We start from the raw sequence: 13,198 nt of genomic DNA, 5'->3' as shown, positions 1-13,198 counted from the left end.
GTACCAGCCTCTGTAGTTAGACTGATCACTCCCTGTGAGCTATAAGCTAAAGAGGCTTGTGCTGGTCAGATAAATAACCTTGGGAGGCAGTTGCTCTGTAAGTGCTGTGCCACAACCAGAGCAATTAAAATGATAACTACCTGGTAATGCAGCAACAGATAGAAGATATAAAGGTGTTAATGGATTTACTTTTCAAAAATCAGCATGCCTGTTCAGTATATGCTGTTTAGGGAGGGGTGATCTTATTGAGAGATTTCTTTATAAATGTGTTTTCCATTTTTGGAAAAACCTTTCTCCCATGTCTGAAGTTTGTTTAAAAAAATCAAACTGGGCTTTACTCACCCTTACGATCCCAGCGCTGAGACTCTGCTGCCTGACATTGAGAGAGGTTATTTTACAGTTAGGGCCAGAAATATTTGGACAGTGACACAAGTTTTGTTATTTTAGCTGTTTACAAAAACATGTTCAGAAATACAATTATATATATAATATGGGCTGAAAGTGCACACTCCCAGCTGCAATATGATAGTTTCCACATCCAAATCGGAGAAAGGGTTTAGGAATCATAGCTCTGTAATGCATAGGGTCCTCTTTTTCAAGGGACCAAAAGTAATTGGACAATGGACTCTAAGGGCTGCAATTAACTCTGAAGGCGTCTCCCTCGTTAACCTGTAAGCAATGAAGTAGTTAAAAGGTCAGAGGTGGATTCCAGGTGTGTGGTTTTGCATTTGGAAGCTGTTGCTGTGAGCAGACAACATGCGGTCAAAGGAACTCTCAATTGAGGTGAAGCAGAACATCCTGAGGCTGAAAAAAAAGAAAAAATCCATCAGAGAGATAGCAGACATGCTTGGAGTAGCAAAATCAACAGTTGGGTACATTCTGAGAAAAAAGGAATTGACTGGTGAGCTTGGGAACTCAAAAAGGCCTGGACGTCCATGGATGACAACAGTGGTGGATGATCGCCGCATACTTAATTTGGTGAAGAAGAACCCGTTCACAACATCAACTGAAGTCCAGAACACTCTCAGTGAAGTAGGTGTATCTGTCTCTAAGTCAACAGTAAAGAGAAGACTCCATGACAGTAAATACAAAGGGTTCACATCTAGATGCAAACCATTCATCAATACCAAAAATAGACAGGCCAGAGATAAATTTGCAGAAAAACACCTCAAGAAGCCAGCTCAGTTCTGGAAAAGTATTCTATGGACAGATGAGACAAAGATCAACCTGTACCAGAATGATGGGAAGAAAAAAAAGTTTGGAGAAGAAAGGGAACGGCACATGATCCAAGGCACACCACATCCTCTGTAAAACATGGTGGAGGCAACGTGATGGCATGGGCATGCATGGCTTTCAATGGCACTGGGTCACTTGTGTTTATTGATGACATAAGAGCAGACAAGAGTAGCCGGATGAATTCTGAAGTGTACCGGGATATACTTTCAGCCCAGATTCAGCCAAATGCTGCAAAGTTGATTGGACGGCGCTTCATAGTACAGATGGACAATGACCCCAAGCATACAGCCAAAGCTACCCAGGAGTTCATGAGTGCCAAAAAGTGGAACATTCTGCAATGGCCAAGTCAATCTCCAGATCTAAACCCAATTGAGCATGCATTTCACTTGCTCAAATCCAGACTTAAGACGGAAAGACCCACAAACAAGCAAGACCTGAAGGCTGCGGCTGTAAAGGCCTGGCAAAGCATTAAGAAGGAGGAAACCCAGCGTTTGGTGATGTCCATGGGTTCACACAAGGAATACAAAGCGTATTATGGCCCTAATATCAACTAAGACCTTACATATATTTATATGTTTTTTTGCACGTATATTTTTTGCAGGGTGCAGCTGGGCCCGAATTGTTCTGTACACTGTGGCCTCTGTTCACACGGGATGCATTTTAGCACTGGGCAGCCCGCCATATGGCGTCATTAATAGGCTGCAGCCAGACGCTTTGTATTCCTTGTGTGAACACGCCACATACAGAGTATTTTATCTTAGTGCATTGGTGTACCACACGGCCAAACCCTTATTGAAGGCTGGCTGTTTCATTAGGTATCGCACCTGTGCATTTGCTATTTTGTTTGGGTCCGCTGCACCCTGCTTGTGCATTTGTATTGAGGCCTGTTTAGACAGGTAAGCATCTTTGCCTGTTTTTGGTGTTCCAGACTTAAGGCAGTGATTGCCTCCAAAGGATTTGCAACAAAATATTGAAAATAAAAATATTTTGTTTGGGTTATGTTTATTTGTCCAATTACTTTTGACCTCCTAAAATGTGGAGTGTTTGTAAAGAAATGTGTACAATTCCTACATTTTCTATCAGATATTTTTGTTCAACCCTTCAAATTAAACGTTACAATCTGCACTTGAATTCTGTTGTAGAGGTTTCATTTCAAATCCAATGTGGTGGCATGCAGAGCCCAACTCGCGAAAATTGTGTCACTGTCCAAATATTTCTGGCCCTAACTGTATATGAATTGAGATTTGGGTTTGAAGAACCATTATTTAGTAGTTGTAGAAAACACGTCTTTTTAATTGATAGTATGAGCATCCAATCAATCTAAATCTTAAAGGGTTCTCTGGGAATAGAGAAAATAAAGCAAAATGTCATAGCACAGTCCTAGTTAAAAGTTTAAACACACCTATCTATGTAATGATTTTCCCTATTCTTATTTTAATGTGCACATTGAAAATTCAGACTGAAGGCAGCAAAACCTTGAAGGCATACTTATGGTAACCCAATAAGAATAAGGAAAACCATTACATAAACAGGTGTGTCCAAACTATTGACTGGTACTTTCTCAATAAAAAACCTGGCAGAATAAATTGGATTAAGTCATTTAAGTGCATTGCGCTCATACATGAGTCTTAAGGTACCGTTATACTAAACGACTTACCAACGATCACGACCAGCGATACGACCTGGCCGTGATCGTTGGTAAGTCGTTGTGTGGTCGCTGGGGAGCTGTCACACAGACAGCTCTCTCCAGCGACCAACGATCAAGGGAACGACTTCGACATCGTTGAAACTGTCTTCAACGATGCCGAAGTCCCCGGGTAACCAGGGTAAACATCGGGTTACTAAGTGTAGGGCCGCGCTTAGTAACCCGATATTTACCCTGGTTACCATTGTAAAAGTAAAGAAAAAAAAAAACACTACATACTCACATTCCGATGTCTGTCATGTCGACCGCCGTCAGCTTCCCGCAATGACTGTGTCAGCGCCGGCCGTAAAGCAGAGCACAGCGGTGACGTCACCGCTGTGCTTTACGGCTGGCGCTGACAGTCAGTGCGGAGAAGTTGACGGCGGGGGACGTGACAGACATCGGAATGTGAGTATGTAGTGTTTTTTTTTTTAACTTTTACAATGGTAACCAGGGTAAATATCGGGTTACTAAGCGCGGCCCTGCGCTTAGTAACCCAATATTTACCCTGGTTACAAGTGAACACATTGCTGGATCGGCATCACACACGCCGATCCAGCGATGACAGCGGGTGATCAGCGACCAAAAAAAGGTCATGATCATTCCCCAATGACCAACAATCTCCCAGCAGGGGCCTGATCGTTGGTTGCTGTCACACATAACGAGATCGTTAGCAGGATCGTTGCTACGTCACAAAAAGCGTGACGTTGCAACGATATTGTTAACGAAATCCTTATGTGTAAAGGTACCTTTACTCAGCACCAAAAACTCCAAAGACCAGAGGGAGCGAGTAACAGGACATCTTAGGAGCTGGACAAAGGCAGGTGAGTATAATCTTTTAATACTGGAAAAATATATCCTTGTATTGTGTTAGCCATTAGCTGGAAAAATATTAAAAATTGAGAGTCCTTAGTGGTTGATACCATTATAATCTTTTAACCCCTACCAGGCTCTCAAAAGAGTTGCCCAGTCTTTTGCTGGTTTTTAAAGAATGGAATCCTGAAAAATTTGGATTTTTGTGAATCCAAAATTTTCAAGAAATTTGTGACAAATTTGATTAATTACACAGGTCTGCAAAAAAAATTTTTTCAAGAAATGTTTTGGTTATTCACGTAATCTTTATGTTTTTAAATGCGCTGAATCTGAAAATGACCTCCGTTTTGTCATAGGACATCACATTTTCTGACAATTTAAGTAACTATGTTAAATAAGACAATACCTCAAAATAAATGAAAATAGACTCATAAAATTAATTTTTTATTACAAATGTTTCATGAAAATCATTTTTTAACTGCAATGAGCTCACTTAGGCTACTTTCACACATCAGGTTTTCAGTGTCAGGCTAAATCCGGATAATTTTCAAAAAACTGGATCAGGCAAATGTTGCCAGGATCAGGTTTTTTCCCATAGACTTGTATTAGTGCCGGATTGTACCGGATGACATTGCGTTTCGTCTGGTTTTCGCAAATGTGCCGCTTCCGGTTTCTTGAAAAAACGTCCAGAGCAACGTTTTTTGTCTCTGGCAAAAAAGACCGGCGCTTCTGGCTGTTTGCTAGAATGGAAGCCTATGGGAGCCGGAAGGTCCTGGATCCGGAAAAAGGCAGATCCGGCCACCTGATCCAGTTTTTTAAACTGAGCATGCTTGAAATTTTTTTTTTAATCCAATAATCTAGATATGCTAGCCGGATCCGTCAAAAAAACGGATCCGTCGCATCAGTTTTTCACAATCTGCGCTGGATCCAGTTTTTCCAACATTCGCCGGATTTAGCCTGGCACTGAAAACCTGATGTGTGAAAGTAGCCTAACACACACTAAAATCGATTCTTCTTCCCTGTGAGGCTCCTTTTGGTACATTTACGCTTGTGAGTAGCATCTGTAATGTCTCTCTGAAGCGTCCAACAGTAGTCTGCCACCATTATAATGCTCCATCTTCCCAGGTATCTTCTTTCCATCTGTTTAATGTCCTGGTGGAATCATTCACCTTGCTCTTCACTCACAGCTCCCAAATTTTCAGGAAAGTAGTCAAGGTGGGAATGGAGGAAATGGACTTTCAAACTCATCAGGCAGCCTAAAGCTTGAAATGCTTTCAGCATTCGTCCGACGGTTTTTTTTGTAGTCAGGGTCTTTGTTATTGCCTAAAAATTTCTCTACGACCTCTTTAAATGCAATCCACCCTTCTTTTTGAGGATGCGTCATGGTATTGACAAACTCTTTATCAGTTATAAGCCTCCTAATGTCTGGTGCGACGAACACACCTTCCTTCAATTTTGCCTCCAAGAGGCTTGGAAACTTGGCGACCAAGTATTAGAAGCATTCCCCATCTCTCGGAAGTGATTTTATGAATTACTTAATAAATCAAAAATTGAGAAAACTATACTAAATTTGAAGAGAATTTTGCATTTTGTGGTAAATCCTGACGTCCAGGGTTTTTTCAATATTTTTTCATTTTCAGCACACCAAAATACATGGAAATTAGGTGAAAATAATCAAACAGCTTTTTAGTCACAGACCTGTGTTACTTATCAGTTCACACATTTCTAATTACCAAATCATATTCTGTCTAGGAAAGTAATCACTGGTATTACATTAAAATGGCTGCCTTGCTATGTTAAAGGGAAGGTACTGCGTTTGTAGGTAATTAATAAATCAATGTAATGTAGCATAACATGCTGTTATAACCAAGTTTTGAATGCATTTGAAACATATTTTGTGTGTTATAGGAGTTTAAGGGTATGTGCACACGTCAGGATTTCTTGCAGAAATTTTCCTGACAAAAACCGGACATTTCTGCCAGAAATTCGCATGCGTTTTTTTCACGCTTTTGACGCGTTTTTGATGCATTTTAGGTGCGTTTTTTGTGCGTTTACTGCCCCAATTTTCCCTCTAACAGTAAAGCTAGTAAGTCTTACTATAGCTGCTTTAGGTCTAAAACAGAAAATGCTCCCCCTAGTGGTAAATATATATATTTATAAGAAAACATAATATTTTTCATATAGAAATGTTTGCAAACAGTGCTAGCATTGCATTGAAACATTTTAATTACTATTTTAAGCTTAATTTCACAAAAAACAAACTACAAGTAAACTGGTGGCACCTTCCCTTTAAGGGAAACCTGACCTAGAATGTTAATAAGACGAAAACCTGAGAGCAGGTGCAGTAGGAAGTTAAACTGCTGTGACCTGGGGATATACTATATGAACAAAAGGATTGAGGTCAACTACCCATTACAGCTATCTGAGTTTTTATGAAATTTCATTCAAAACTTATAGGCATGGAGTTATGGGGTTGGTCCCCATTAACAGCTCCAACTCTTCATGGGAAGCTTTCCACAAGATTTTCAGATGGGTCTATAGGGATTTTTGCACATTTACCCAGAAGAGCATTTTTGAGAAAAAAACAACTCCTGATGTCAAATGAGATTGCCTGGCACGCAATTTCCATTTTATTTATTTAAAAACCTGATGGATGGGGTTGAGGTCAGTGCTCAGTGTGGCTCAGTCAAGTCTTCTACATCAAACTCACCAAACTATGCCTTTATGCACTGGGGCACAGTCATGTCAGAACAGATAAACTGCTCACAGAAAGTTGGAAGCTTAGAAATGTTCAAAATGTCTTGGTATACTATGGCAATAAGATTTTCCCTCACTGAAACCATGGGGCATAGGGCTCATACTCACTTGCATGAAATACGGCCGAGTCTCGTATGTTAAAACCCGGCTCTGCCGCCGGTACTCCAGAGCGGAGCATGCAGCTGCATAGCAATACATGGAGCTGCACGCTCCGCTCCCAAGTGCCAACGGCAGAGCGGGTGTTACCATGCAAGACATCACCGTATTTCACGCAAGTGAGTATGAGCCCTTAGGCCAACTTCTGGAACCCAATAGCATTACCCCTCCTCCACCAAACTTTACAATTAGCACAAGGAGACGCTCTCCTAGCATTCACCAAAACAAGACTCATAGAACAGACTCCTTAGATTCTAGTAGCAACATACTTTAAGGCTGTGTGCCCATGTTGCGTTTTTTATGCATTTCCGCTTTGTTTTTGCAGCAGTGGAAATGCTTAAAAACGCTTAAAAATGCATTCCCATGCAATCCTATGGGATTCCGCAGTTTCTGTGCCCATGCTGCGGTTTTTCCGGCTGTGGAATCGCAAAGCGGTAAAATCTGCAGGGTGTCCATTATTTCTGCGGAATCGCGGCGTTTCCGACGCCATAGGATTGCATTGAAAAGCTCACTTTACGCATGTATAAAGTGAGTGCTTCATGTGCAGATGGTACCCAGGGTCCGGAGGAGAGGAGACTCTCCTTCAGGCCCTGGGTACAATATTCATGTAAGAAAAAAGAATTCAAATAAAAAATAGGGATATACTTACCTTCTGGTGGCCCCCAAAGTCCTCCCGCCTCTCAGCGGTGCACGCAGTGGCTTCGGTTCCCAAGGATGCATTGCGCGAATCACCGTGACGTCACAAAGGTCCTTCGTGCAAAGCATCCCTGGGAACGGAACGTACCGGGAGCGCCGCTGAGTAGATCGGGGGCTGTCGGAAGGTGAAAATAACCATATTTTTTATTTTTTTTAAATTATTTTTAACATTCTATCTTTTACTATTGATGCTGCATAGGCCTGTCAATCACTTTTCCAAGTGATGCTTTAAATCGCTTGTAAAAGTGCAAGCATTCTGCAAGCTAAAAACGCTTGCAAAAAGCTTGTATTTTGCGGGAAAATGCATACGAATTCCGCATGCGTTTTACCTGCGGCAGGGAGTTGCGGAAATGCTGCGGACATTTCCGCAGCATTTCTGCAACGTGGGCACATAGCCTAAATCACTATTTCCAATGCTTTGCATTGTGTTTGGTGATGTAATGTTTGCCTACTTCCCTTCAGCCATGACTATACATTTATATAAATGGTGTATGGGTGTATACTTGCCAGATGGATGCCAAAAGGATACAATATTGACTTCTGCCTGTTGAATGTGAGTTTATGGCAACTATAAATAGTATGCTTGGAGCTTTTCTTAGCATGTAGGTTTGGATAAGCTTGCGACTTCATGTAAGAAGATAAACCGGTTTGGGGGTACCTCTCTTGGGCCAGTTCTGGAACTGTTGGGACTGTCACCACTGTTGCACGGGGGAGATTTTTCTGGCATGGACCGACCTTTGGACTTGTCAGCAGGGGACAGGTCAGTGATAAAAAGGACTGTGAGCGGGACAAAAGCGGGAAGACAGAGCTCGCAGCAGGGTGAGGTACAGGCCTTTGTAATGGTGCATCCTGTAAGCGTAGGCCCACCTAGCACAATCCTTGTAACTGTGTCCACCACTCGCAGACATCAGACAGCTACTCCTTCTACGTTCCCCATGCCGGGAGGTTACTCACACGTGAGACCTGTGACTGCTGCCTGTGTGCTGCCTAGCCTTGTACCAGTGACTGAGCCAGTATGTGCCGATCCCTTTCCCGCCTGTGCTGCGGAGTAGAGCCATGCTCCGGCAATACCGTATAGCAAACTGAGACCAGTACGAGGAAACCATGGGTACTGGAGCTTGCTTAGTGTTACAAAGACTCTCCATCTGCATCAGGGGACCGGATCTCTGCCTAACCAGGACAACTGCAAGACATCACATGCCACTGTTGTCGGTGCCACTGTTGGAAACCGAGATGCTGCAATCAAGAAGCCGACAGACTGATAATTGTACTCTTCTTTTCCCTCCTGAACATACACCTTATACTTGTTTACCTGGTTCTCCCTTCCAACACCCATATCGCTATAATCCTTGCCTCCCATATCCACTTCCTCCCTGTGTGGAGTTTTCAACTGTCAAATAAATTTGTTAACCCTTGATCTGCCTCCTGTCCATGAAAACATCCCGATCTCTGCAAGTCTACATTAACACCGCCACTGTTAGGGCTAGCGGAACGCACCGAGTAAAGGAAGGAAACAACAAGGTGCGTTCTCAGCCTGGGGTCCACCGTGCAGAGATATCTGCTGCAAAGTAATTGGCGGCACTATATGGCGGTATAAGCGAACTCTGTTAACTTCACAGAATCACAAAGATATGAAAACGCTGTGCCCTGTTAACCTCACAGAGGATCACAGCTACCTAACTGAGCAAAGCAAAGAGTGGTCATGCAGTCAGCATAGCACACAAACAACTCCTCACCGGAGGTGCCGGTATTCTAGGGGCTTATTTCAGCCAACCCTAATCACATGCAGACATGACCACCAAGTAGCAAAGCTCACAACACAGGTTGAGACTTTTATAGGTGCAGCAGACAAGGACCTTCCTAGTGGTCCAATGGGAGCTGCTACAGGGCCGGAGCCTGTGACCCCCGACCTCCAATGAGAGATCCTCCCGTGGGCATGCTCTGTGTGTGCAAAGCATGACTTAGTCCCTGAAAAGCCTGCTCGCGGCTGACCAGTGCAGGTTATAACAGCAGAGCATGGAAAGGCAGCAGTAACCCTTTGCAGAGTATCAGACTGGGTGAGACACTGGGACTGACGTCTCTGCTGAGCAGGCTCCACTGCAGTTGATGTGGAATGGCAGACATGGTTCGAGATTCCCCCTGTGCAGCAGCAGGAACCTGACTCCTAACAGCCTTAAATTCCTTTAAAATCATTACTACTAAGGCTTTGTACAAAACATTGCCATAATTTTGAAATTTGCATGAGATTTTAGGTTATGGATTCATAATCTGGATCTGGAAACTTCTACACCCAATGCGAATTAATTGGATTTTTTTCTTGCTCCATTCACATGCTTCCAAAAAAAAATGTGCGCTGTAAAAAATAACCCTAAAAAAACTATTGTGCTTATTCTATTTGCATTTTATGAAAAGGCCACAAATCTACCATGGAACCAGCACAAGGATAAAATGGAGTTTATCCTTGGCACATCCAGGGAAGAATTCCAAGAACGAGATTTCTACTATGAATCTTGTAAAATACACTCCGTCTTTAAACCCGATGTCTGAACAAATACTGGCCCTTATTCTTACCCTTAGTAAACTTCTGGCTTTTGCTCTGAATATTTTGCTTTGTGTAATGAATATCATCACTTTCAGAATTTATTTTTTTTTAGTTTCAAAAAGGTTCTCTTGAGCGATAATATTGGATCAGTGAGGGGTCCGACACAATGTTTGACATATTTTTCCTTTTATTTTCAGTTATCCCTTGATTTATACCATACAGAAGACGATATTTATAAACTTTCATTGGTGCTTGAGCCTCGGAATCCAAAATCGGTAAGAAACCTCTTTACAGGCTATAGTCAGATTGCCATAGATTTTTTCATCTGAGATATCTGGGCCAATTATGAAAAAGACACTCTGATCAAACACTAAACAGAGTTTGGATCCGAGTGTCAGCATAGTGTGATTCGATTATCTCGGATGTGACTGTGAGGAGAAGATGGTGAACAAAATTTCTCCATACTGTGAGTCCACGGAAATCGGACTGCTCACAGATCTCATCTGACTGCAGTCCGATGTCTTACAAGTCTATAGTTGAGTGGCATCCAATTTCAGAGTGCTTATATTTCATCAACATACATATATCATATATGTTCATTGCCTATATCTTTTCTGTATATGAATGTAAATTGGAGTGCTACCTATGCTGACAATAAGAAAATTTCTTGAAAATAAGACCACAGGATAGATGATGCCTGGTATGTTGGTGATGACTTTGACCCTTTGGCCCCCCCACAGATCTCCTCCATTCACTGTCTATGGGGTTTGCCAATAAAAGTCGAACATAGGGGACATTTGGTCTCCTGTTCTTTTGTTCCAGTCTGACTGCTGGGATATACTGATCATGACATATGTGGTGGACAGATGAAAATGTTTAAAAAATATTGTTAGAATCTGAACATCCATTTAGCTTTTCATTATACTAGTCCTTCATACCCTTAAAGTGAGCCCATCACCAGGATTTTGCTAAGTAAACTAAAGGCATTGTCAGTTTGGTGCTGTTATACTGATTATAATGATACCTGGGGTGAAGAAATCCATCTTGTGCTTCTTGTTTAATCTGTGTTTGCAGTTTTGAGTTAATTAGATGCTTGTGCTCCAGGGGTGCCTGTGAGCGAGGTCTTTTTTGATGTTCTGGCCTCATCATCATTATTCTGGGTGTAAATGAGCTTTCAGTGACCTGCCTCCTATTTTAAATACTACTCTTGCACCTTAAATATTATTGTCTTCAAAAAAAAATTTGCTTCAACATAATGGCGCCGGCAGATGCGCAGTAGCATCTATTGGCAAGCCATGCTCTCAATCTGCGCATGCGCTGCCCACTGTGTTCTGAGAACCAGTGCTATGTACAGTGGCAACGATTTCCTCTTCTTTTGTGTGCTTCAGCACTGGCTTTCGGAACACAATGGGCTGCGCATGCGCAGACTGAGAGCATTGCTTGCTGATAGACCCGTGTGCTGATAAATGCTGTCCATGCGCTGGCGCCATTTTTTTTAAGCAAAACATTTTTTTAACACCACCATATTAAATGTGTTGGAGTGGTATTTAAAATAGGAGGCAGGTCACTGAAGGTTCAGTGACCTGTTACTTAAGCTTAGAATGATGATGTAAAAAAAGACCCAACCCGGAGCACTAGCATTTCGTTAACTCAAAACTGCAAACACAAATTAAACGAGAACCACAAGACAGATTTCTTCAACCCAGATATCATTTTAATCAGTATGACGGCGCCAACCTGACACTGTAGTTTACTTAGCAAAATCCTGATGACAGGTTCGCTTTAAAGGATTTATTTAACCCTTAATTCATCTGCAATTTCTGTTTTCAAACACTAATAATATCTGTGGTTATTTATATCATCACAGCCAACTTCCCCTACAACTCCTAATAAACCTGATGTACCACTTGACTGGGCTTCTGGTGTGACGTCAAAACCTGACCCTACAATTATCAACAAACATATAAGGAAATTAGTGGAGGTAAGATCACTTGTCATTGCGCAGTTCTTTTCTTTACAAGTCTCATTTTGAACAACTGTTTATTTCACATTTATAAATTGAGAGTCCCAAGCAAAGCGGATACTATAATGGGGATCAGAATATTCTGCAGTGTTGAGAGTTAGCAGGACCGCTTTACTTTTAGAAGATACCACTGAAATTTAAAGGTTTTTTAGAGTGGTCTTTTTTCTACAAGTCCAAACCTGGCAGCAGGAGTCACGTAAAATGAACCTATTTATTCATCACACATAGCTGATACAACAGTACCCATACTATTTTGTTAGTGCCATGCCCATAAACTAGTGTTACTCAATCTCCTCTATTATATAAATTCAGTCTATTGCCAAAATAATATGTCTTCCCATTACTATTGTGATTAAAGTTTCAATACTTGCTCTTGCTGAGAGTACTAGTATCCCCTTTAGTCCCAGCACCAATGTCCCAACAGTCCTTCTCGGAATCCATCCTTTACACCTTCATTCACAACTCAGTCACATGGCAAATGTAGGTTATTTTGTAGGGGAGACAGAGACCCAGACCACATTGCTTTATACCAACTTGACATGTCAAGGCCTTGTGTTAGCAATCAGGCTCCCTACGATTCCATTTTATGGAGCTGTCGGCAATTTTCATGTGCACATGAGATCTTAGGCATCATTCAGACATCAGTGATTTTTCTTACAACCAATTTTCATCAGTGTTCAGGATCAGATTTTCAGGCAGATTATTTGGTTAGTGTTTCAGTTTTAGCTATCAGTGATTCATAAGTGATTTTCTCATATACCAAAAAAAGCTTTTCCAATGCATTGCAGTGTTAAAAACGGACAGATTAAGGACTGTATCTGGATTGCATCTGTAATAAACATAATTTTTATAAAAACTTTAATACCACAACTGTTGGTCAAAAATATGGTGTAATTATCCCCTATGGGACATGTCAGTAGAGCCCAATATTTTAACGTGGAAAAAAGGAATACATTATTTTTCTTTCATGGAATGGAAATTAGAAAATTATTATTATTTATTTATTTATATAGAACAATTGATTCCATGGTGCTGTACATGAGAAGGGTTACATACAAATTACAGATATCACTTACAGTAAGCAGATTAACAATAACAGACTAATACAGAGGGGCGAGGATCCTGCCCTTGTGGGCTTACATTCTTCAGGATGGTGGGGAAGGAGACAGTAGGTTGGGGGGTTGCAGGAACTCCGGGGTTGATGAGGCGGTAGCTCCGGTAGTGGTGAGGAGGCAGCGGGGTCAGTGCAGGCTGTAGGCTTTCCTGAAGAGATGGGTTTTCATGTTCCGTC

At 41.7% G+C, this 13,198-nt stretch overlaps 1 protein-coding gene across 1 annotated transcript in view; it reads left to right on the top strand.

Moving 5' to 3' along the window:
• Positions 1–13,198, top strand: part of RASGRP3 (RAS guanyl releasing protein 3) — a 168,886-nt gene that overhangs the window by 80,608 nt on the left and 75,080 nt on the right. Inside the window, exons 10-11 of the mRNA XM_069769109.1 lie at positions 10,082–10,159; positions 11,752–11,865. Coding sequence (XP_069625210.1) covers positions 10,082–10,159; positions 11,752–11,865 — 192 coding nt within the window. The remainder of the gene's footprint in view (positions 1–10,081; positions 10,160–11,751; positions 11,866–13,198) is intronic.

The sequence above is a fragment of the Ranitomeya imitator genome, chromosome 5, assembly GCF_032444005.1.
Source record: "Ranitomeya imitator isolate aRanImi1 chromosome 5, aRanImi1.pri, whole genome shotgun sequence".
NCBI classification, from domain to species: Eukaryota; Metazoa; Chordata; class Amphibia; order Anura; family Dendrobatidae; genus Ranitomeya; species Ranitomeya imitator.
The sequence above is the reverse complement of the archived record's forward strand: the minus strand, read 5'-3'. Positions and strand labels throughout refer to the sequence as shown.